At 42.9% G+C, this 21,358-nt stretch overlaps 1 protein-coding gene across 5 annotated transcripts in view; it reads right to left on the bottom strand.

Annotated features, from left to right (window-relative positions):
• DOCK1 (dedicator of cytokinesis 1) overlaps positions 1 to 21,358 on the bottom strand; it is a 1,428,876-nt gene that overhangs the window by 1,148,782 nt on the left and 258,736 nt on the right. For all 5 annotated transcript variants that reach the window (XM_029610025.1, XM_029610029.1, XM_029610028.1 and 2 more), the window contains exon 19: positions 4,226 to 4,323. In XM_029610025.1, coding sequence (XP_029465885.1) covers positions 4,226 to 4,323 — 98 coding nt within the window. The remainder of the gene's footprint in view (positions 1 to 4,225; positions 4,324 to 21,358) is intronic.

Raw genomic sequence — 21,358 nt, forward strand, 5'->3', positions numbered from 1 at the left:
AAGAAGATCAGCAGGGCCGTGGTGGAGTTCACGACACCACAGCCCAAAGAAAAAGGTTGCGTCTAAACTGCAGGTGCTCCTCCTCCTTCCTGCCGGTGCCGCGCAGGCAGGAAGGAGGAGGAGCATCAGCCGCGTGCAGAATAGGAGCAGCGCAGCCCGAGAAGACCAGGGCCGCTGCAGAGCCCATCCTGTGGTGACCCGTAAAGAAGAGGCCCAGAGGTGAGAGAGAGGCTGAGGGCCTGTAGTGTTGTGTATGTGTGCATGTATGAGATGAGTTGAGAGATTGTGTGTGAGAGTGAGTTGAGAGACTGTGTGTGGGAGTGAAGACCTGAATGTTTGCAGAGAAAGCATGTGAGAGCGACAGCATGTGACAGTGAGAGCCTGTGCTTGAGCAAGACAGCATTGTAGGAGTGAGAGAGAGCGTATGAGTGTGAGTGAGAGTGAGAGAGTGAGTGAGAGAGTGAGTGAGAGAGTGAGTGAGTGAGAGAGAGAGTGAGTGAGAGAGAGAGCGCATGTGAGAATGAGAACCTGACTGTGTGTTTGAGAGAAGAAGACAGATGGAGAGAAAAGAAATAGAAAAAAAAAAGACAATTTAAAAGGAATTGGCAAAAAAATAAGAAAGGGAAGGTGGAAAAAAAAAAAGCCTGTGACCAACCAATTTGAAAACTAAGATCAGACAGCAAATGTAAAAAAATAAATAAATTACTTTTTACTGATTGACACATGTAATCTTTGGGAATGTGCAAGAGTAGCACTTTCTCCATGCAGATCTCACAATCTATGAGATCAGCATGGAGGAACTGGAAGCCCACGGGGCCTGCACAGAGGAGGCAGCAGAATGGGCTTCAGTGCCAATAGCAGCAATCAGCACCTCCCCAATAGCCACGCGACAGCAGTGACAGTGGCAGCAGAGGAATGAGAGAGGCTCTGAGGTTGCTGGCAAAAGAAAGAGAGGGGGTTCTCTGCCTTTAGTGTGTGCATGTGTATGAATGGGAGTCTGCCTGGGGGTGTATGTGTGTGAATGCATGGGTGCCTGCCTGAGGGTGTGTCTGTGTATGAGAATGAATGGGTGTCTTCCTGGGGTTTGTATGTGTGAGAATAGGTGCCTGCCTGTGGGTGGTGTATGTGTGTGTGTGGTGAGAATAAATTGGTGCCTGCCTGGGGGTCTGTATGTGTGAGAATGAATGTGTGCATGCCTGGGGGATGGGGAGGGAGTGGTGTGAAAATGAATGGGAGCCTGCCTGGGGTTCAGTGTGAGAATGACTGGGAGCTTGCCTGTGTGTGTGCATCCCCAGGATGCAGTAAGAGCTCATTGCCCCTTGCAGCTCAGGTATAAAAGATTGGATCTCTGCCGTGCTAGGACTGCTGTAAGTAAGAGGCAGGGAAATGGGAGCAGGCGTTAGGTAAGCAAGGAAGGCAGGGCCCTGAACTTAAATGTAATCCTGTGCGCTGAGCTTAGCCCAGGTCTTAGCTCTCATTTTCTGGTGCATCTTTCAGCACTGGCATGACCGTGGTAATTAAATGATAAGTATGCACTAAAATCCAACCCCCTCCATAACCCCGCCCCCATATGACCAAAGCACTGCCCCGCCCCACCCCGCCGGGCCATGGAAAAATGGTCTTGCGTGAAGCCGGTCCCTGGTGCAAAAAAGGTTGGGGACCACTGCCCTAAATCATCACCAAAACCTCACCTCCAGTTATTAGCTGGCCCTCCTATATTTACTTATTTATTTTTAGTTTTTATATACCGATCTTCTTGCATTAGATACAAATCAAACCGGTTTACATGGAACAAAAAACTGCCTGTAAAGGCGATACATGGAACCAAGAACATACAGTATAATAAACTGGGCAACTTATTTATAAATTTAACTGACCAGAGAAAAACAATTTACAATACATAGTCATGTAATATATGATAAACACATACATATATATATATATATATATATATATATATATATACACATACACACACATATATACATACATAGACATGCATACATAACACATGATAAACATATTTCTAGTCATAGAGGAATTAAAAGGAGTAAAAGACTGAAGGGTATCTGAAGGTCTTTTAAAAGGGACCATGGGCTAACGAAAATTGAGATATGAGATAGAGTTTAAACATCTTGCAAAATAGAAAGAATGTGATAAGTTAAAAAGCTGATTCAGGAAATGCAAGGTTAAATAACCAAGTTTTTTATTTTTTCTTGAATGATATTGGGCAAGAGTCCTGTCTGAGGTCCGGTGGGAGATTGTTCCAATGAGTGGGACCCGCCGTAGAGAAGGCTCTGTTTTTTAGTGATGTTCTAGCTTGAGGGACTATGAGAGTGCCTTGGTAGGCTCTTCTCAATGGTCTAGAGGGATTATTAGGGCGAACTTGGTAAGTTAGATCGATTGGTGCAAGATTGTATACAGTTTTGTGCATGATGGTCAGCACTTTGTAGAGGATTCTAAATTTAATAGGGAGCCAGTGAAGGTTGTAGAGAATAGGAGAGATGTGGTCCCTTTTTTTGGAGTTGGTTAGAATCCTGGCAGCTGAATTCTGTAACATCTGTAGAGGCTTAATTGTGATAGCCGGGAGCCCAAGCAATAACGAGTTACAGTAATCGATTTTAGTGAGAATAATTGCTTGTAGAACTAATCGGAAATCATAAAAGTGCAGCAGAGGTTTAAGCTTTTTAAGGACTTGTAGTTTGAAGAAGCACTCTTTTGTAGAATTGTTGACAAACCTTTTGAGGTTCAACTGGTTGTCTAGGAGAGTGCCTAAATCTCTTACGTGGGAGGTCTTTTTGATGTTATCTGGTATTGTTGATGTGAAGTTAGCTAGATAGAGGTTGTTAATTTGGGGTTGAGTATATTGGTGAAAAATAGTCTGATTGGACTGGAGGTTTTCATCTTGAGAGATGATTAGGAATTCAGTCTTGTCTTTGTTGATAACTAAGTTCATTTGGAAGAGGAGTGAACTGATTTCTTTGAAGCAATTATCCCAAAACATAAGTGATTTTTGTAATGATTCCAAAATAGGGATGAGAATTTGGATATCATCCGCATATATGTAGTGCTTGATTTTCAGCTTGGTAAGGAGGAAGCAGGTATATGTTGAACAAAGTTGGTGAGAGGGCAGAGCCCTGTGGGACACCCAAGTTGGATCTGATTGGATGTGACTGTTTATTATTGATTTTAACTTTGAATGATCTGTTGCTAAGGAATGAACGGAACCGGTCAAGGGCCATACCCGCAATGCCAATATCTTCGAGTCGGTCTAGCATAATATGATAATAGTGATATAGATAGTTGAATACTGTGAAGGTCTCACTAGAGGCGCTCTCTCTTTTTCTACTCCACTCCACTCTCCCCTCACCAAGCCCAAAAATGGCCAAAATGCAATTTGCAATCTTTATCACAAAATTGCGTTATGGCCGTTTCAAGCATTTCGCACAACTTAATGCCAGGAAAAAAGGTGTAGTTATTTCCGGCATTAAAAGCGGGCGGTACGCTATCGCACAGTGTGAAAATGCCCTTCATTTTCATTAATCGTGCTCAAAGCCCTCCCCAATCCCGCCCCTATGAAAAATATACATTCACGCAATGCGATATCATTACTATCGCATGCATAATGACATTAACACATGAGTTATGGCGTTATCGTGGGTGTTAACACCATAACGCATTTTGATGAATGGCCCTATATACCGTATTTTTCGCTCCATTAGACGCACTTGACCATAAGACACACCTAGAATTCAGAGGGGGAAAATTATTTAAAAAAAAAAAATGGTGTGCTAAACCAGCTCTGTTCCCGGGCGTCTGCGTCTCTTATGGAGCAAATTAGGGGTGTGTATACAATTTTTGTCCCCATTTCGTTTTCGGGTCTGGAGGTGGCCATTTCGGTCCACTCCCCGGATCACAAAACATTTATCATTCTCTTTGTCTGGAAAAAAAAATAAAAAACAAAACCCCACCCCAACCCTTTAAATTTAATTAACCCCAGGCTATTTTATAACAACCATGTTTTATGCACTTAAATTGCTTTAAAAATCAGGCCCATGTAAAGGACCAAATTCCACGAGAGCGACACTAAAAGCTCATGGCACCATAGCTTTAATAGAGGATAGTACCCATTCAGCTAGAAGCCTAAAGGAGCAGAAAGAAGGTGACAAGTAAAAAAAAAAAACAACAACAAATCTGAGTTTTACATTTTCATTGCAGATTTTACCTTCACCACTTCTCCACCATCGACTTTCATTAACTGCCTTAAATTCTGCTGTAGCAAGTTTGTATTTGATCGCCATTTTAAGAGCCCCAAGAGATCCACTACAAAGAAAGAGCAGGAGAATTAAAAAAAAAAAAGCATAAATTCACGTTTTGAGCAACAGAAATAATGGTCTTAACCATATAGTAAGTACATAATACATCAATGCAAATGTAAAAGTGTAATACAAATGAAGCATTCACTGGATACCTTTATGAGGTCATAACAGATGAAAGTAATAAATATTTGTATATCTAAAAGGATTTTTATGTTGGGATTCGAGCAAGGGAACGCAAAAGTCAGTAGGGCATGATATGAACCTAAATAAAGCCAAGTATTTTTTTTTTGTTTTTCAGAAAAACACTGCAAAAATTAAAAATAACTTTACTGTTAGCTTTGACAAAATGTATCAAAACAGCCAGAGAAATATAAAGAAGCACATTTAGTAGTATGTGCTACACTGTAGGAATTCAGAGCATAAACATATTACATACCAAGATTCAAATAACACTATCACCACCATCACAATCTGACCATCAACAGGCTGCTTCATTTTCATAAGACATAACATAACATAAGAAATGCCATGCTGGATCAGACCAAGGGTCCATCAAGTCCAGCATCCTGTTTCCAACAGTGGCCAATCCAAGTCACAAGTACCTGGCAAGTACCCAAACATAATAGCAGTTTATAGTAAGCAGTGCAGGCTCGTCTTGCGCTGCTGCAAGTAACATGGGCACAAGGGGCAGCGAGCATAGAGAGGGTGGGGGTTGGGGGAGAGGGATAGGTGGAGGCAGGCACTGGCAATAGCAATAATTTTGAATTGCTGCATTGTCATTGGCTGTGGGGCTCTTATACTAGGTTGTAGTGGGGGAAATGTTGGCAGTTAGGCATCAACAGAGAAGCAAGTAGCAGAATCCTGCTTATTGCTTGGTTGTTGGTTCCTAACAGCCTATTTTTGCCGGTCGGGTTTTTGTTTTTCTGTCAGGAGTTCGCTGCGATGGATATGAGGAGAGCGAGAGCCAGGCCGGTGACAGGCACCTCCGAGACGCCTTTGACCAGATTGCGTCGGGCCGGCGGCAGTGAGGCCGTGGTCCGGAGCACCCCCCCAGCAGGGATGTGGTAAGTCTCCACAGACGCGGTGACTTGCCTGCTGCTGCCGCCGTCATGGCCGGTTTGACCCCCGCCCCTCTCGGCGGGAGAAATAACCCGGGCGCGCCCTTCCCCTCCCTCCGATTCCGGCGAGAGTGGAGCAGAGCCAGAGGCTTACCAGGTCCCGGTAATCCTGGTGTCGCTGGCACGTCCCTCTTCCACCTCCTTGATGGAGGACACTGCCCCTGTTTTGGCCGCCTCCGATCGGGACCCGGACAGGGATCGTACGCGCGGCATCCCGACGAATCATTTCGGGGCAAGCGAGGTGTCCTCCAGGCCGAGCGCAACGGCAGTGAGGGGAGTCGATGGGACCTCCCAGCAGCGAATTCTGGGACCGGGGAAGAGGCGCAGGCCAGCCCCTCCTGCAGACGCTTCGGAAGTGCAGGCGATCCAGCAGGTCTGGAGGAGCAGGGAGCGGAGTCCGGGAGTTAGGGGCCGGGACATAGCCTTATTAGGTGTACAGCAGCTGTCAGCAAGTGCTGCGAGTGCAGGGAAGGGAAAGGGTGCCCGACATAAAGAGGGGAGAGATAAGGGTAGGCACCTACCCCATGACAGTACAGGACAGGGCCGCCAGGACAGAAAGTCATTGAGCAGGGCTTCACAGCCAGGGTTGGGACACTGTAGCCAGGGCCCCTCCCTCCCCCCGGGGCTCATCCAATGACCTGCGGGGGAGGGAGCACAGCATCCCAGTGGCCGTAGTAGCTGACATCATAAATCATTACTTGGGACAGGAGTCTGGAGGGACACGAAGGACCGCGAGTGAGATAGGCGGGAGCTATGAGGGTTTTGGGGGGTGGCCATTGATGGGCAGCGAGCAACCGGGGGAGACATTTTTCCAGAGCGAGGATTGGGTAGGGGACGGTACACAGGGACAAAGCAGGGAGCAGGGCACCCCTAGGGGTGCGGCGTGGGGTGATGGACAGGGGAGGAGTGGATCAGCAGTTCGACAAAGGGAATATGGGGCAGGAGGATTTCTTTCAGACACCAGAGGTGATGTTGTCCCAAGGTCGTCATGTCAAGAGGCATGGCGTGATCGGGAGTTCAAGGTGAGGCGCAAACTCTCCAGGAAGGGACCAATGGAAGTGCGGTGGCCGGTAGGTGAGCTGCTGAGCAGAGGTGCAGCAGGAGCCAGGGAGAACGGTGCTTCGGGCATCGGAGCAGGTAGGCCGGGAAGCTATGATGGGAGGAGTAGCGGTAGGCAGGCAAAGAAAAAGAAGAGATCAAGAATTAGCAGTTCCTCTAGTTCCTCTTCATCATCTACTAGTTCGAGCAGCAAGGGTTCGGGCAGGAGTTCAGCCCTGGGGGAAGGTCCTTGACAGGACATGGGACATATAGCTCTTGCTTCCCTTATGGAACTGTGGGAGGAGGTACCTAAGCAATTGGTTAAACAAATACACAGGCGTAAATTTGTGGACGTATTTAAGTTGCTGGAAGAGAGGAGAGGGGGGAAGAAAGACAAGAAGGCGGCCAAAAAGAAGAATAGACGAGAAGGAACAGGCCCAAAAATATCAAAGAATATTGTTAATTGGGTCAGGGGTTTTCTACGCCTAGCCAGCGTAGTTAGTCATTTTGATGCCACGCAATATGGAGCGCTGCTGTCCTATGCGGAAGGCATTTTAGGAGCCTTCAGAGATTATGATGGTTGGGCGTGGCTCAACTACGACGAGAAATTTAGAGACAAAATGGCTGGGAATAAGTTTATGTCCTGGGGTTCCCTGAATGCAAGTTCAGGCATGCATACTCTTCATGCGGCGGGGCACACCCGGTCACCAAATGCCCCCAAGGGCAGAAGTCTGCCCTTACCATGGGCAGCAAATTTTGAAGTGATGTACCAAAAGGCCAAGTCACCGATAGAGCTCTCCGCCTTGGTAGAGGGTTTGCGGGGTTATCCTAATTTAACGGTGGCGGCATTGTTAAGGGAGGGGTTTAGCGAGGGGTTTAGCATCCCATACGTGGGGGCTGGGGGGAGAGCAAGAAACACCAGGTCGGCTTATAGATTGGCGGACGTGGCGAGGGAAAAGTTGAGGGCAGAAATACTATTAGGGAGGATTGTGGGGCCGTTCGAGACTCGGCCTTTTGACAAGATGCATTTGTCACCATTAGCTGTTATCCTGAAGAAGGTACCAAGTAAGTTCCGGTTGATTCTGAATTTATCGCACCCGGAAGGCTCATCGGTGAATGACTTTATACCACGACGGGAGTGCATGGTACAATATGCTTCGTTTGACGAGGCTATAGCCTTGGTGCGAGGTGCAGGGGCAGGAGCATTGCTAGCCAAGGCGGACATCGAATCCGCTTTCCAGTTGTTACCAATCCATCCGCGGTGTTTTCCCCTATTAGGGTTTATTTTGAAGGGGGCTATTTCGTTGATCGTTGTCTGCCTATGGGTTGCGTGGTTTCGTGCGTGTTTTTTGAGGTCTTCAGCACTTTCCTCCACTGGGCGACAACACAGTATAATAAGTGCTCGAGCATGTAGCATTACTTAGACTTTTTTTGTTCATCGGGTCGAGTAAGTCCAGCAGCTGCCATCAGCAGTTAACCGGTTTCTTGGAGGTAGCTATGTCCTCTGGAGTGCCGATAGCTCAGATAAGACCGAAAGGCCGGTCACCAGGCTAACCTTTTTGGGCATTGAATTAGATTCAGTGGACATGGTGTCGCGTTTGCCAGCTGAAAAAGTCATCCAGTTGCGGAAAGTCGTGCAGATGGTTTGCGGTTCGGAGAAAGTGACCTTGAGGCAGATGCAATCGCTAATAGGTTCTCTGAACTTTGCCTGTCGAGTCATACCGATGGGTCGAGCTTTCATTCGTAGGCTGTCCGCCCGGACCGTGGGAGTAAAAGCAGGACATCATTTCATCCGGGTCACTCGGGCAGTGAAAGAAGAACTGGCAGTGTGGGAAAGATTTTTAAGATTCATTTAATGGAGTTTGTATGATGCAAGAGACAGAAGTCTCGAACAAGAACTTGGAGTTATATTCCGATGCAGCGGGATCATGCGGCTTTGGTTTATATTTCCAGGGGCGGTGCATGGAAGCATGGCCAGACGGGTGGGTTGAGGAGGGGTTGACAAGAAACATTACATTCTTGGAGCTTTTTCCTATCATAGTTGCATTGACGATTTGGGGGAAGGAGCTGCAAAATAAAAGAATGGTTTGGTGGTGTGACAACTTAGGAGTGGTGCAGGTGGTGAACAGACAGACAGCAAAATGTTTAAAGGTATAAATGGTTTTTCTATGCATGCACTGGAATGTGACTATTCGAGCAAGGCATGTGCCGGGTAACTTGAACGCCGATGCTCTTTCTCGTTTCAAGTGGGACGTCTTCAGGGCCGAGGCTCCTCAAGCGAGTTCGCGAGGAGAGGTCTTCCCAGAGAACCTGTGGCAGCTCGGCAGGATGACACCTGGGACTTGATATGACAATCATTGGCACCGGCTACATGGAAATCTTACCTGTCAGTTGTTCGTTTCTTGCAGACTCTGGGGTGGGAGGGCGGGACAGTAAGCGAGGAAGAGGTGGTACAGTTTATTTTGTGGGCAAAGGGGGCAGGTTACTCGTTAGGGTTGGTTCAATGTCAATTGGCAGGCTTCGTCTTCTTTCAGAAACTGAGGGGTTGGGGAGATCCGCTGAATAGTTTTCTAGTCAGACGAGTCTTGAGGGGCTGGGGCAGGGGATATGAACAACCGGGAGACCGGCGAAAACCTATCCGGTACCAAGGCTTATTAAAATTGGCGGGACAATTGGAAGTGGTGTGCCAGTCCAGATACAAAGTTTTGTTGTTTTGAGTAGCGTTTGCGTTCTTCGGGGCCCTGCGTATTAGTGAATCAGTTGCCAAGTCCAAGGCACAAGGAGATGGGCATGGTTTGAGGGTGCAAGATGTGTGGGTGTACGAGCGGTTAGTCCAGTTTTACGTTATGAAATCCAAAATGGATCAATCTGGCAGAGGATGTTGGATTTCCCTGATGCGAGCGCAGGATGCGGTGGTGTGTCCAGTGCTGAGTGCACAAGTTTTTGTACGGGTTAGGTTAGCAAGAAGGGGTTTCTTTTTGGTGCATGAGGATGGTTTGCCGTTAACATTTTTCAGTTCACCCGTGTGTTACAATGGGTGATTGAAGGGTTAGGGTGGGAGGTGGGAAGGTACTCGACGCATTCTTTTAGAATTGGGGCAGCAACTACGTTAGCGAAGTTGGGATAGTCGGCGAGTGGGATTCAAAGGCTCGGCTGTTGGAAGTCTACGGTTTCCAGGTCATACGTGTGCAAATAGGCAATATAGGGGCACTGCGGGACATTCCTGTTACTAAATCCGTGCTTTGCCTTGCAGAAATTGCCAGGGTGGACTCTATCCAAGAATGTGCTTGGGTCGTGGGCCATTCTTATTTTCATCGTGCTCGACGGCGAGCCGCTAAGAGGCCTTACGGTGAAAACTTAAACCTGAATCCAGATCAATGGAGGGTGCGATGGTTTGGCAAAGGGGGAATGGCATGGGGGGAGTTGCTTTCTTTCCTCCAAGGGAAGGTTCACATTTGGGGTGCACCACGGATTTTGATCATTCATTTGGGGGGAAATGACATTGGAAAAATGTCTTGCCGCAAATTAGTGGCAATTATGAGAAAAGATTTAGCACAAATCATGTTAAGTATGCCAAATACGAAAATCGGGTGGTCGGATGTTATAATTCGGATTAAGCATTGTGCAGAGCCGTTATGGTGTAATGGAGTAAAAAAGCAGAATCGACAAATTGGAAAATGGTTGGTTTACCAGGGATTTTGGGTTAGGCATGATTGGTCATGGGAGGAGCTGGGAGGGTACTTTTTGGGGGATGAAGTGCACCTTTCGGAAATTGGAATGGACTTATTCAATAATGCCCTGGAGGAAGGATTAGAGCAGCATTCGCGTTAAGAAGGCCGCAGTGGGGGAACAAAGGCAAAGAGTTTGCCTTTGTTTGTGCGGAAAACCCGAGCCCTAAGTTGGAATGTATTGTATTCAATTGTGAAGGACATTGGAGGGGGGAGGGGAATGCCTGTGTAGTTTGGGGCTGCTACACGGGAAGGCCTAAAGAGCAAGGGGGGGCCGATGCTCAGGCCGCATGCTTACCCTCGCTGGTGCCGTGGCGGGGTAAGTTATGGGGGGGGGGGGTCAAAGTAGACTTACCATTGGGACGCGGTGGTAAGTGAAGAGGAGCACAACGGAGGGGTGGAGGGTGATCTCGGTTTCGGTGTATTGTATTAACAAGTTGCGGGCTCGGGTTATGGTGTTAAACTGCGGCCTCATTTTTAAGTCACAAAGTTGTAAGTGTTTTGTGTACAGGGGGGAAAGGGGGGCTCGGAGCAGTGAGCCTCCGTCTTGCTTCCCTATGTTATGGAATTTTCCTCTAGGAACTTATCCAAATCTTTTTTAAAGCCAGTTACTCTAACTGCTGTAAGCACATCCTCTGGCAATAAATTCCAGAGCTTAACGCTGAGTGAAAAAGAATTTCTAAGGATCCCTTCTGTCCCAAGGCTCCTTATTCCCACAGGCCGTTTGCTCTGAATTAATTCATAATGTAGAAAACAAAGGAAACGAAACCTGTTAGTCTCAAAGCAATTTTACAAGACAAAACCAAAATAGTGAGTCAATACATTTATTGAATGTTTAAAACTCTTCCAAAAGCTGAAGAAAAGACAATGCATGAGTATTTGCACATGCAAGTTTGTGTGCTCACACATGCATAGATGGAGAAAGTATCACACTTTTATTTTTATCATCATGGGTGCAGTGACTAGATTGGCTAAAACCTTGTGTCATTTGCCAGGGGTACACAAACAATGTACTTATTGTGACAATCCTACTTTTGTGACTTTTAAACTGTGAGCTCTTTAGAGTCAGTCTCTCAGTCCTATCTGCTGCATCTTCTTTTACCCCTGCTCTCACATTTCAAATCTACTAACCTCCCAAACTATTCTGCGTATGCTGCATTACTTCATGTTTTCACACTGCACAACTACTGCCCCCCATTCTAAATACTGAAATAGCAGGGAGCAAGAGAGTACTTTAAGACACTACTGTGCAGCGGTTTGAGATATCCTGGCTTTTGCTATGAGCTTGACAAGCTGGTAAACACCTCCAATTATAATTACAGATAAAAGAAAACTCAAAAGCAAAAGTTCAAAATAAAGGGTAGAATGACAAACAATGAAAGTAATAAAATATTCCTCAAATGCAGCAGTATGAATCTATAGTGCCATATAGCAAAATAAATTTATGATCTGTAATAAATGACAGATATAAATAATGGCTCCTACCTTAAAGATGTGAAAGATAGATACTGCTTGGACATTTCTGGACTTTCATGAGGGCAGTAGTATGACCTAAAGTCCCAAATATGCCTGTATATTGATCCTCCTCTTTACCCCGCATTACATACTCAAGGCATATAAGTTGCTAGCTTTGCAAGATACACAGTGATAATTTATTTTTCCTATTTAAAATTTCAAGTACTACAGCTTTCACCGTGATTATTCCCAGCATAAAACTGGGCAGTAATTTTAGAACTGGCAGGGATTCATAGTCTCTTTTCAAGTAAGGTATACTCAAGTTTGGTAGAACAAAGTCCAAGAACAAGCTCAATCAAGCAAAATACACTACTCACTGGGTGACAGCACAGCATGAAAAATTTATTTAGATGAATCTAAATAATGGAGAAAGGAAAATTTAATATGAAATTTAAAAAAAAAAGTAATGAATGCACTTGCCCACATTAGCATGTGTTATGCCAAGAAGAGAAATTAAAATGGTCTAAAAAATTAAGCGAATGTTTACTGCAGTAAAATCAATGAAATAAATGCATTAGCACATACTAAGGATCTACCCAGCAAAGTTCAAATCATCACCTCTGCCTCAAACCATTATAAATAATATATGGATTATTAAGATAGAACATTTTAAAGTGCACCATGCAATGAAATCGTTAAGAGAACATCCTGTCCTGAAAGATATTAAATTCTGCTTTTTTAAAAATCTGCAATATTTAACAATGGTACAAACCCATCCTGACAGTTATACAGCACTATATCATAGAATCTTTCAGGATCTTTTGGCCAATTAATAAAAAAGGGAATTACTATTACTGAGAATATAAACATTCATTATTGACAGCTTTACCAAGAATTATGAGAGTAATTTTCAAAAGTCATTTGCCAATATAAATAGCTATTTACCTAGGTAAAAGGGCTTTTTGAAAACTGTCCACCCTGTATGGAGTAAAAGTGTATGAATTGCCTCATAATGCGCATACTTTTACCCGTATTGAGCAGAGTCATTCCTAGGGATGTGATCAGGGAAGAGAATGACATGTACCTGGTTTAACATTTTCAAAACTATGCATGTACCTGTAGAAATAGCACATGTCAATCTCTGTGGATACATTTTTCACTAGGCAATTTTCAAAGAAAAAATATGAGCTTCATGTCTTTGAGAACTGGTACAAAGCTCAGGTGGATTTTTCATCATAATGCACAGTTTTAAAAATTGCTCCATATGATCAATGTAACACCAGGAAGGCAAAAATATTACCATCCATCAAAACTTTGTAGACCTGTATAAAAAATAGCTCTTAAAAAAAAAAAAAAGGGCAGAAAGTGACAGAGAACAAAATGACAAGAGAGTCAAGCAGGTGGATAATTTAACAGACAAATTTCTGGTAATCAAAAAAAGCAAAAACAAAAAAACAATTTTATTTGATTTGATGTGTTCAAATTGAAGAATAGCTTTCCAAAGTGTGAGGATGAAAAAATACAAGATAAGACATGTAAGAGATACCAAAAGTTTCACTATTATGCAACAAATTACGAATTCTAACTTCACAATTTAGATGCTCACAATAGTCCAACAGAGGAATACAGAGATGATTAACTTTGGCCAGAATAGCAAAACAGGAATGAGTTATTTATTCTACCACACATAGGGGCAGATTTTAAAATGTACGCGCGCAGCCTACATTTGTGCGTGCTACCCAGCGCGCACAAATGTACACTCGATTTTATAACATGCGCGCGCAGCCGCGCGCATGTTATAAAATCATGGGTCAGCGCGCCGAGCCCTCGGGAAAACCAGCTGGCTTTCCCAGTTCCCTCCAAGGCCGCTCCAAAATCAGAGCAGCCTCAGGGGGAACTTTCCTTCCCCCCCCCCCACCTGTCCCGCCCCCCAGCCTGAAAAACAACCCCCATGTACCTTTATTTCATTTATTTAGATCCTGCCCAGATCTTCTTCATGCTCTTGTACTTATGTTTTTTGTAATCTTCATATAATTTTACTTAGGTTTCTTTGTTTGAGCCCCTCATATAGTTCCTGGTTTCTCGTTGGTGTGAATTCCCTATTTTGCTATTTTCTCTGTAAAGCCTGTTACTGAATTACTGTTCGCTGTAAACCGATTAGATGTTCCAAATGATTGTCTGTACAAAAAATTCTAAATAAATAAAATAAGTTACGCCTGCCGGCCAACTGCCGGCACGCAATCCCCCGGCCCAGCGGCCTTGCAGAGGCCTCTGGCCATGCCCCTGCTCCACCCCTGGACTGCCCATTTTTTTAAATCCCTGGGACTTACACGCGTCCTGGGGCTTCACATGCGCCGCCGGGTCTTTTGAAAATAGGCCCGGCGCGTGTAACCCCCCCTACACGCGTAAATCCTCCTGGATTTACACGCGTAGGGCTTTTAAAATCTGCCCCACACTGTTTACCAAGGCCCTTCTTAAGTATGACAGCTTTGCTCCATAAACAAAGGTCCTGAAACAAACAGCCAGCTCTGTAAGAGCAAAGCCCAAATCTGCCTGGAGACGAGAACAGCCAGTCCAAGAAGGCAGGTTTAACAGACAGGTCAGCTCACAGGTGAGCTCTGCCACAGACAGGTCAGCTCACTTGTCAAGATGTCAGGACCAAGATCATGCGTCCTGGTTAGGAGATGCAATACGGCAGGAACTGTGAACCTCCCCCCCCCCCCCCCAAATCCGACAGGGGGACAAGCAATCAAATGAAGAAGTGACCCTGTCCGTCCCTCTGCGTGACTATGCATGAACTCTTGCATATGCATGTCCTCCTTATTAAAAGCAGCTGATTCAGACTGCATAAAGTCAATATATTCTAAAACTTGTTGTAATACACACTGTCCTAAATAATAAGTTTCAAGATGCCAACTCAGTTTCTGCACAAAAAAATGTAAGCTATGAATAAAGATATCCTTGTGCATATTTTAATTACATTATGAAGACAGAATTTCATGTAACTGAACTAGAGAAGTACAGGAAGATACTTAAAACTTTGTTGGGAAGTGCCACACCAAGCAGCAACAAGGCTGAGAGAGAGAGCACCGAATGGGGGGAAAGCCATGATGCAGAGGAGAAAAATAGCATCAAAGAGAAAAATGAGGAACAGCACTTCAAGATATCAAATAAATATTGGAGATTTATCTGACCCAGAAGATACTACAAGTGCAGACTTTTATGCAAATGACAAACAATTCTTTGGGTATCCAACTTGGAAAAAGCGATGGATACCAGAAAACTGAGTTGTACTAAAGAGCGAACAATTTTTGGATGAGTGGGCTGGATGGACAGTAAGGGGTTGGACTGTTATGATATTTGTTTATCATCAGGTTAACAGGACTCGCAAGGAGGGAAGAACTCCAAAGTAGACAGATTAATGGACACCTTAACTGCCTCACAAATCTTTCCCTTACATTAAGAATTGAGAATGCAGAATAAAAAGAGCAGCCAGGCAGTAATGTCACTGAGCGCGCAGTAGTCTATGATAGAATACCTGTTCAGCCATACATTGTTCTAATTATATTAGCCACAACCAGTTCTATTAAAAAATTTCCAAGCATACCTTGATATGCCGCCTATGCATATTACACCATATGAGCTCCAGAAAGAAGCTGTCTTTGGCATAATGGAAGTTTACAAAGTACACTAGCACTAAATTCGAGAGACTGAGATCAAAACCAACATACTATGGCATATGACTGATGCTCATTCCTGTCATGGTACATAAAACACACCCATTTGGAGACACTAACCCAGACAGTAGCTTCAAGTCTGACAGGCAGAGAACAGAAGAAAGTAAAATTGATTTATGATTTATTGACCTTTTTGATGAGGATTCACCCAAAGCAGTGTACAACAGGTTGGCAACAAATACTCAAATATCTCAAATGGTCACCTTACTGTACAACATCTAGACGAAATCTAAACAAGGCAACAGCTATTATTTAAATATGAAAAGCAGGAAAGAGAGAAATCCAGTCTTGTCACACTTCACCCAAGATAAAATGGTACTCTCTCTACCTCAGTACTAGAGCTAATGATGGTGGCAGCGATAATGCAGAAACTTCACGTGAATATAACACTCCTTGGTACAGTTAGAGGCCATGGTGAACTTATTCATCAACCCACTGCAGCAGGAAAAGTCCATAGCAGTTGATGAAAAAATTAAGAGGATTGACTCTAGTCAAATGGATACCTGAAGATACAAAGGAGATCTACTAATATTTTATGCAATAAATCCTGCATTTAAATCTAGAAAATACACAAAGACAACTTGCCAAAAACTGGAAGAAAGAGCAATAGCATCAAAGAAAAAACTGCAAAAAAATTGCAGATGCTAATTTAAGATGACTAATTAGACAAAGTAGAACAAAAATGAAATCATCTTTAAAAAAAAAAAAAGAGTGATACTGCAGAAAAAGAAATACAAAATGAAAGAGATCCAGAGAGCAGCACCAAAAGAGATGCTGATACAGCCAGAGCAACTGGAGGAAGTTACAGGCCCTAATGAATGATTAAAATATGACAAAGATAGAAGGCAGAATAAGGAACGAAGTCAAGGAGGAATGCAAATGAGAGACCAGGAAATAAAAGTTTTAAGCTGAGCTCGTTTTTTTTTATTCCTGCCTTGAGGATGTTATGTAGCTTGCTAGGTTCATTTTAGGAATAAAGCAGATCCATCCACTTGACAAGGAGTACGCGCAAACAAAAAAAAAAGTGGGCACTGAATTTTGGATTTTCGATCTCAAATAGAAAACTTTTTTTTTTTTTTTAAATAAAACATGGATATGAAGCCTGCTTGTCTGACTGGACTGGTATGGAATGCATCATAGTTCTGAGTTTGAACAAGATTGATGATCATGTCAATAAGCTGTGTATGTATTGAAGAGTTTGTTCATTCTTTTTCTAAATGAGTCTATTCTCTTCCCATCCCTTGCTGCTACTTGACTGGAACTAGTTTATCATCCATGCCACCACCTTGGTGTTCACTCCCAAGCTTATCATTTTATTTACAAGCCTCCTATGTAGGACCATATCAAAAGCTTTGCTAAAATCTGAGCAGATCACAAGCATTCTTCCTTGATCCAATTCTCTAGTCAACGAATCAAAAAATCAATAAGATTGGACTGACAGGTCCTGCCCCTGGTGAATCCGTGCTGCTTCAGATTTAGCAAGCAACCTGATTGTAGATAGTTCACTATCTTTTCCTTCAGCAAAATCTTCATTAATTTTCCCACAACCAAGGTGAGGCTAAGCAGCCTGTAGTTTCCAGCCTCCTCTTTGTTACCACTCTTCTCCAATCTTGCAGCACCACTCCTGTTTCCGGTCTTTTAGTAGACCCACCAGCACATCTATGAGCTACTTCAGTATCCTGGGATATACCTCATCCGGACCCATGGCCTTGTCCACTTTAGGTTTTTCTAGCGCATCCCATACATTCTGTTATGTAAATGGAGTTGTCTACCCCATCATCATCTACAGTCTTGTCAACCAGCAACAATCTCTCTCCAGGGTCTTCTTTAGTGAACAGAGAACTGTTTGCTTAATATTTCTGCCATTTCTTAGTCTCTCTCCACACATTGTTCCTCGTCACCTTATAGTTTCACTATACTACTGCGGGCCTTCCTTCTTTTACTGATATATTTGAAAAATGTTTTGTCACCTTGTTTTATATCTTTGGCAATCCTTTTCTTCTGCTTGATCTTTCGCTTTCTGATTTCTTTCTTCATCTCCTTCAGCTTCACTAGATATTCTTACCTCTGTTCCTCTTTTTGGGATCCTTTTGTACTTCTTGAACACTGTTCTTTTTATTTATTTATTTAAGTCTTTTCTATACCATCGTTTAGTAGTTTCCGTCACAACGGTTTACAATAGGCACAAACAAATAATGATGCTGAAACGTTACTTTACACAAGTGCCATATCAGTCCGGTACATAGTTTTTTCAAATAAGATAAATGTAGTGTGATAAAATACTGTACGGTGTTTTTTTTTCGGAATTAAAAGCAATGCTAACTTTATCAGTGTCACTTTATCTTATAGTGATGGATGATCAGATAAAGTAATATTAAAAAATAAAATACAGCTACACGCGTATCGCTTGTGGTGTTGTGTGTTTGATTTTCATTTGTTCATATCTCGCACTTCACCGGCTTCACTATTCACCTACTCTCTTTGATAGGCTTGCTTAAATAACCAGGTTTTTAGGTTTTTTCAAAAGGATTTGTTGTCACTTTGTAACCTTAATTCTAAAGGCATGGTGTTCCATAGTATGGGTCCTGCCAGCGATAGAGCTCTTTCTCTTACTTGTGTGAGTCTTGCTGTTTTTATTGATGGAATTGTAAGAAGTGCTTTGTTAGCTGATCTTAGATTTCTGTTTGGTACGTGAACGCGGAGGGCTGTGTTGAGCCACTCTGCTTTTTCATTGTGTATTAATTTATGTATGGTGCAAAGTGTTTTGTATTGAACTCTTTGATCAATTGGGAGCCAGTGTAATTCGGCTAGGGTTTCTGTGATGTGGTCTTTTTTACTTTTTCCTGTCAAAATTCTTGCAGGAGTGTTTTGTAGAATTTGTAATGGTCTAAGTGATGTGTACGGCAGACCTAGTAGTAAGGTATTGCAGTAGTCTGTGCTTGCAAAAATCAATGCTTGTAGCACTGAACGAAAGTTTATAGTCATTAGCAGTGGTTTGAGTCTTCTGAGAACCATGAGTTTGGAGTATCCCTCTCTCACTTTTAATGATATATGTTGTTTTAGGCTTAGTTCAGAATCGATTATAACTCCTAGGTTCCGTACTTTCTCTGCTAGTTTTATTTTTTGGTTGTTTTTGATTGTGATTGTCTTTTGGATGATCTCATTCTTTTTGCCTTTATTTTGTCAGCCACCTCCTTTGAGAACCAGATTGGTTTCTTTTTTCCTCTTACCTTTGTTTACTTTTTGAACATATTTGTAATAGCTCCTTTTAATTTGGGCCACTGTTCTACCTCACCCGTTTTCTTCCATTCTTCCGGTTCTTCTTCCAGGTACATCCCCATTTTGACAAAGTCCATATTTATGAAATTCAAAACTCGAGTCCTAATTTGTCTTCTCTGTATCCTGTTCACAATATCAAACCACACTGTTTATTGATCACTGTGTAGCGTAATGAGGAGATTATTTCTTTGATTTCTTGTATTTTTGATGCTCTGATACTAAATTGAGCTAGTGAAATAAAAAAGGCTGAAGACTTGGGAGTTTCTATATTTGCTCAGACAAAATGGACAGTGATATGCTGAAGATTGACAAGAACTGCTGAGAACCTAAACAGTATGTAATATGCAGCCTTCAATTAAAATAAAATGCAGAGCAGTGAAAGTGGTAAAAATACTCTGGATAGACAATTGTTGCTAAGTGCTATGAAACAGCCATGACTGTATGCGTCCAGCATAATACAGCCTGGCTCTTCTTATAGTATGTTGTACATGAAGTCCTTTTATGAAAGAATTGGAACATACATCCAATCAAAAAAAGACACTTGTTCTCAACTCTATTTTCAAGGCATTGAGAAATTATAAAAGACACTTAGGGCCGAATTTTAAAAAGGTTACGCTCGCTGGGCCTATTTTCAAAAGGCCCGGTGACGCACATAAAGCCCTGGAATGTGTGTAAGTCCTGGGGCTTTACTAAAGGGGCGGGGTGTGGGCAGGGCAGAGTCAGAGGCTCCAGGCACAGTGGCCATTTCCTGCTGTGCTTGGGATCGTGCGCCGACAGTTGGCCGTCACACACAATTTGCGCCTGCCCAGGAGCAGGCGCAAAAGATTTCAGAGCAGCCTGGGAGGGAACAGGGAAGGCAGCGTGGCTCGGCGCACACAAGGTGCATAATTGTGCACCCCCTTGCTAGCGCTGGGTAGCGCGTGCACATGTAGGCCACGCGCGCTTCTTTTAAAATCTACCCCTTAATGCTGCATCATCATAGACAAAGAGAAGATTGAAGAAAGACGACATCTCTGCATTCTGTCTCCCCACTTACTCTTATTTAGTTCAACAGGATGTTTGGAGTAATAGTCAATGCAGAGATGAGACAGGAATTTTGAATTGCACTACATTACCTCTATTTTGCCCTTAAAAGGTCCCTAAACAATATTATACAGTGTACGTTATGTAAACTGTCATTAATAACATAAGGTTCTTTACTTGCCATCTGTTATCAAGTTTAACAATATATTATATCATGTCCAAAGCAATGTTTCTAAATTTTCATAATAAGAAAATATCTAAATTTTTATATATTTAAAGTTAGAAGTGGCTTCTTTTATTGTTTTATTCCCCGCTACAACTGATGTTCACTTACCTGGACATTAGAAACATTAACCCCCATTAATGAGCACTAAGTCAAGTATCACACTCTCCTTCGTGGGTTCCATTACCATTTGTCTGATTAGACCCCCCCCCCCCCCCACCGTGAAAGACATCCACTCTTTTCTCTATTTCTTGTAGATTCCACAGAAGAGATACTCAAATCCTCATTCAACAGATTAAACAGCCTCTCTTTAGATTTTAGCTCTACCTAGATTGTATTATATCCTTGGTTCAATACCCCTTGCTGTGCAACTGATTAAACACCACACCCACAAGTCTGCTAGACACAGCCCTGTATTTCTCTTAAAAACAGAGAATTAAAATAACAGCTAGTAATGATAACCTAGACAACAAATGTAAGAATCCAGCCACATATAAGACAAAATAAGGAGCAGCAGAAATAAAGCACTATTTAATGGAGAAGATTTTTTTTTGGAGGGGGGTGGGGGGTTAGTAAATCAGCCCCACACCAGACAAAAAGCAACACCTGAATAAAGCAATGTCTATTGCCAAACAATAATCCAGACACACAAGAACAGAATCAAAATACAAATATGCAATATATATTAGGGAAAAAAGAAAAAACATTATAGTAAATTAGAGCTTTCAAACTTAGCCATTTAGGAGTCAGGAAAATAGCTCAGCCATCAGCCAGAACACTGGTGCTTTTGATCTGTAGCTCTACCTAGAGAATCTGTACTATTTGAAAATTGCATACCAAAAGCATCATTCAATCAACCTTAACTACCTTAAGCAAATCTTCCAAAAAGAATGGACAAAACTCAGTCCCAAACAGTGTGCAAAGCTGGTAGAAACGTACCACAACAAAAAAAGCTGGTACTGCAGCAAAAGGTGGTTTTACCAAGTACTAACCTGAAAGGGGTTGAATACTTATGCAATCATTTTTCAGTTTTTAATTTTATTTTTAAAAAAATGCAGAGAAATAATGAATTGTGACTTTGAAAATTTACTTTAAGAGCATACTGGTTTGAAAACAGTCTGGAGCAATCTGTGCATCATCTGTAAACCACAGAAACCTGCTGACGTTTTAGGGGGTTGGATACTTTTGAATTGCCAGATAATTTTGAAACCTAATGGAAATCTTTCAATATCTAATATATGTTGTAAATCTAGACATACAAAGTTGCACCTGCTTTTGAGCAGATGTAACTTTGTGCATGAATACCTGTATCTCAAAAAGGATAAAGTCAGAATAGAGGCCATCTAAAGAAAAGCAACCATAAGAACATAAGAAAATGCCATACTGGGTCAGACCAAGGGTCCATCAAGCCCAGCATCCTGTTTCCAACAGTGGCCAA

This window comes from Rhinatrema bivittatum, chromosome 7 (assembly GCF_901001135.1).
Source record: "Rhinatrema bivittatum chromosome 7, aRhiBiv1.1, whole genome shotgun sequence".
Taxonomy (NCBI): Eukaryota; Metazoa; Chordata; class Amphibia; order Gymnophiona; family Rhinatrematidae; genus Rhinatrema; species Rhinatrema bivittatum.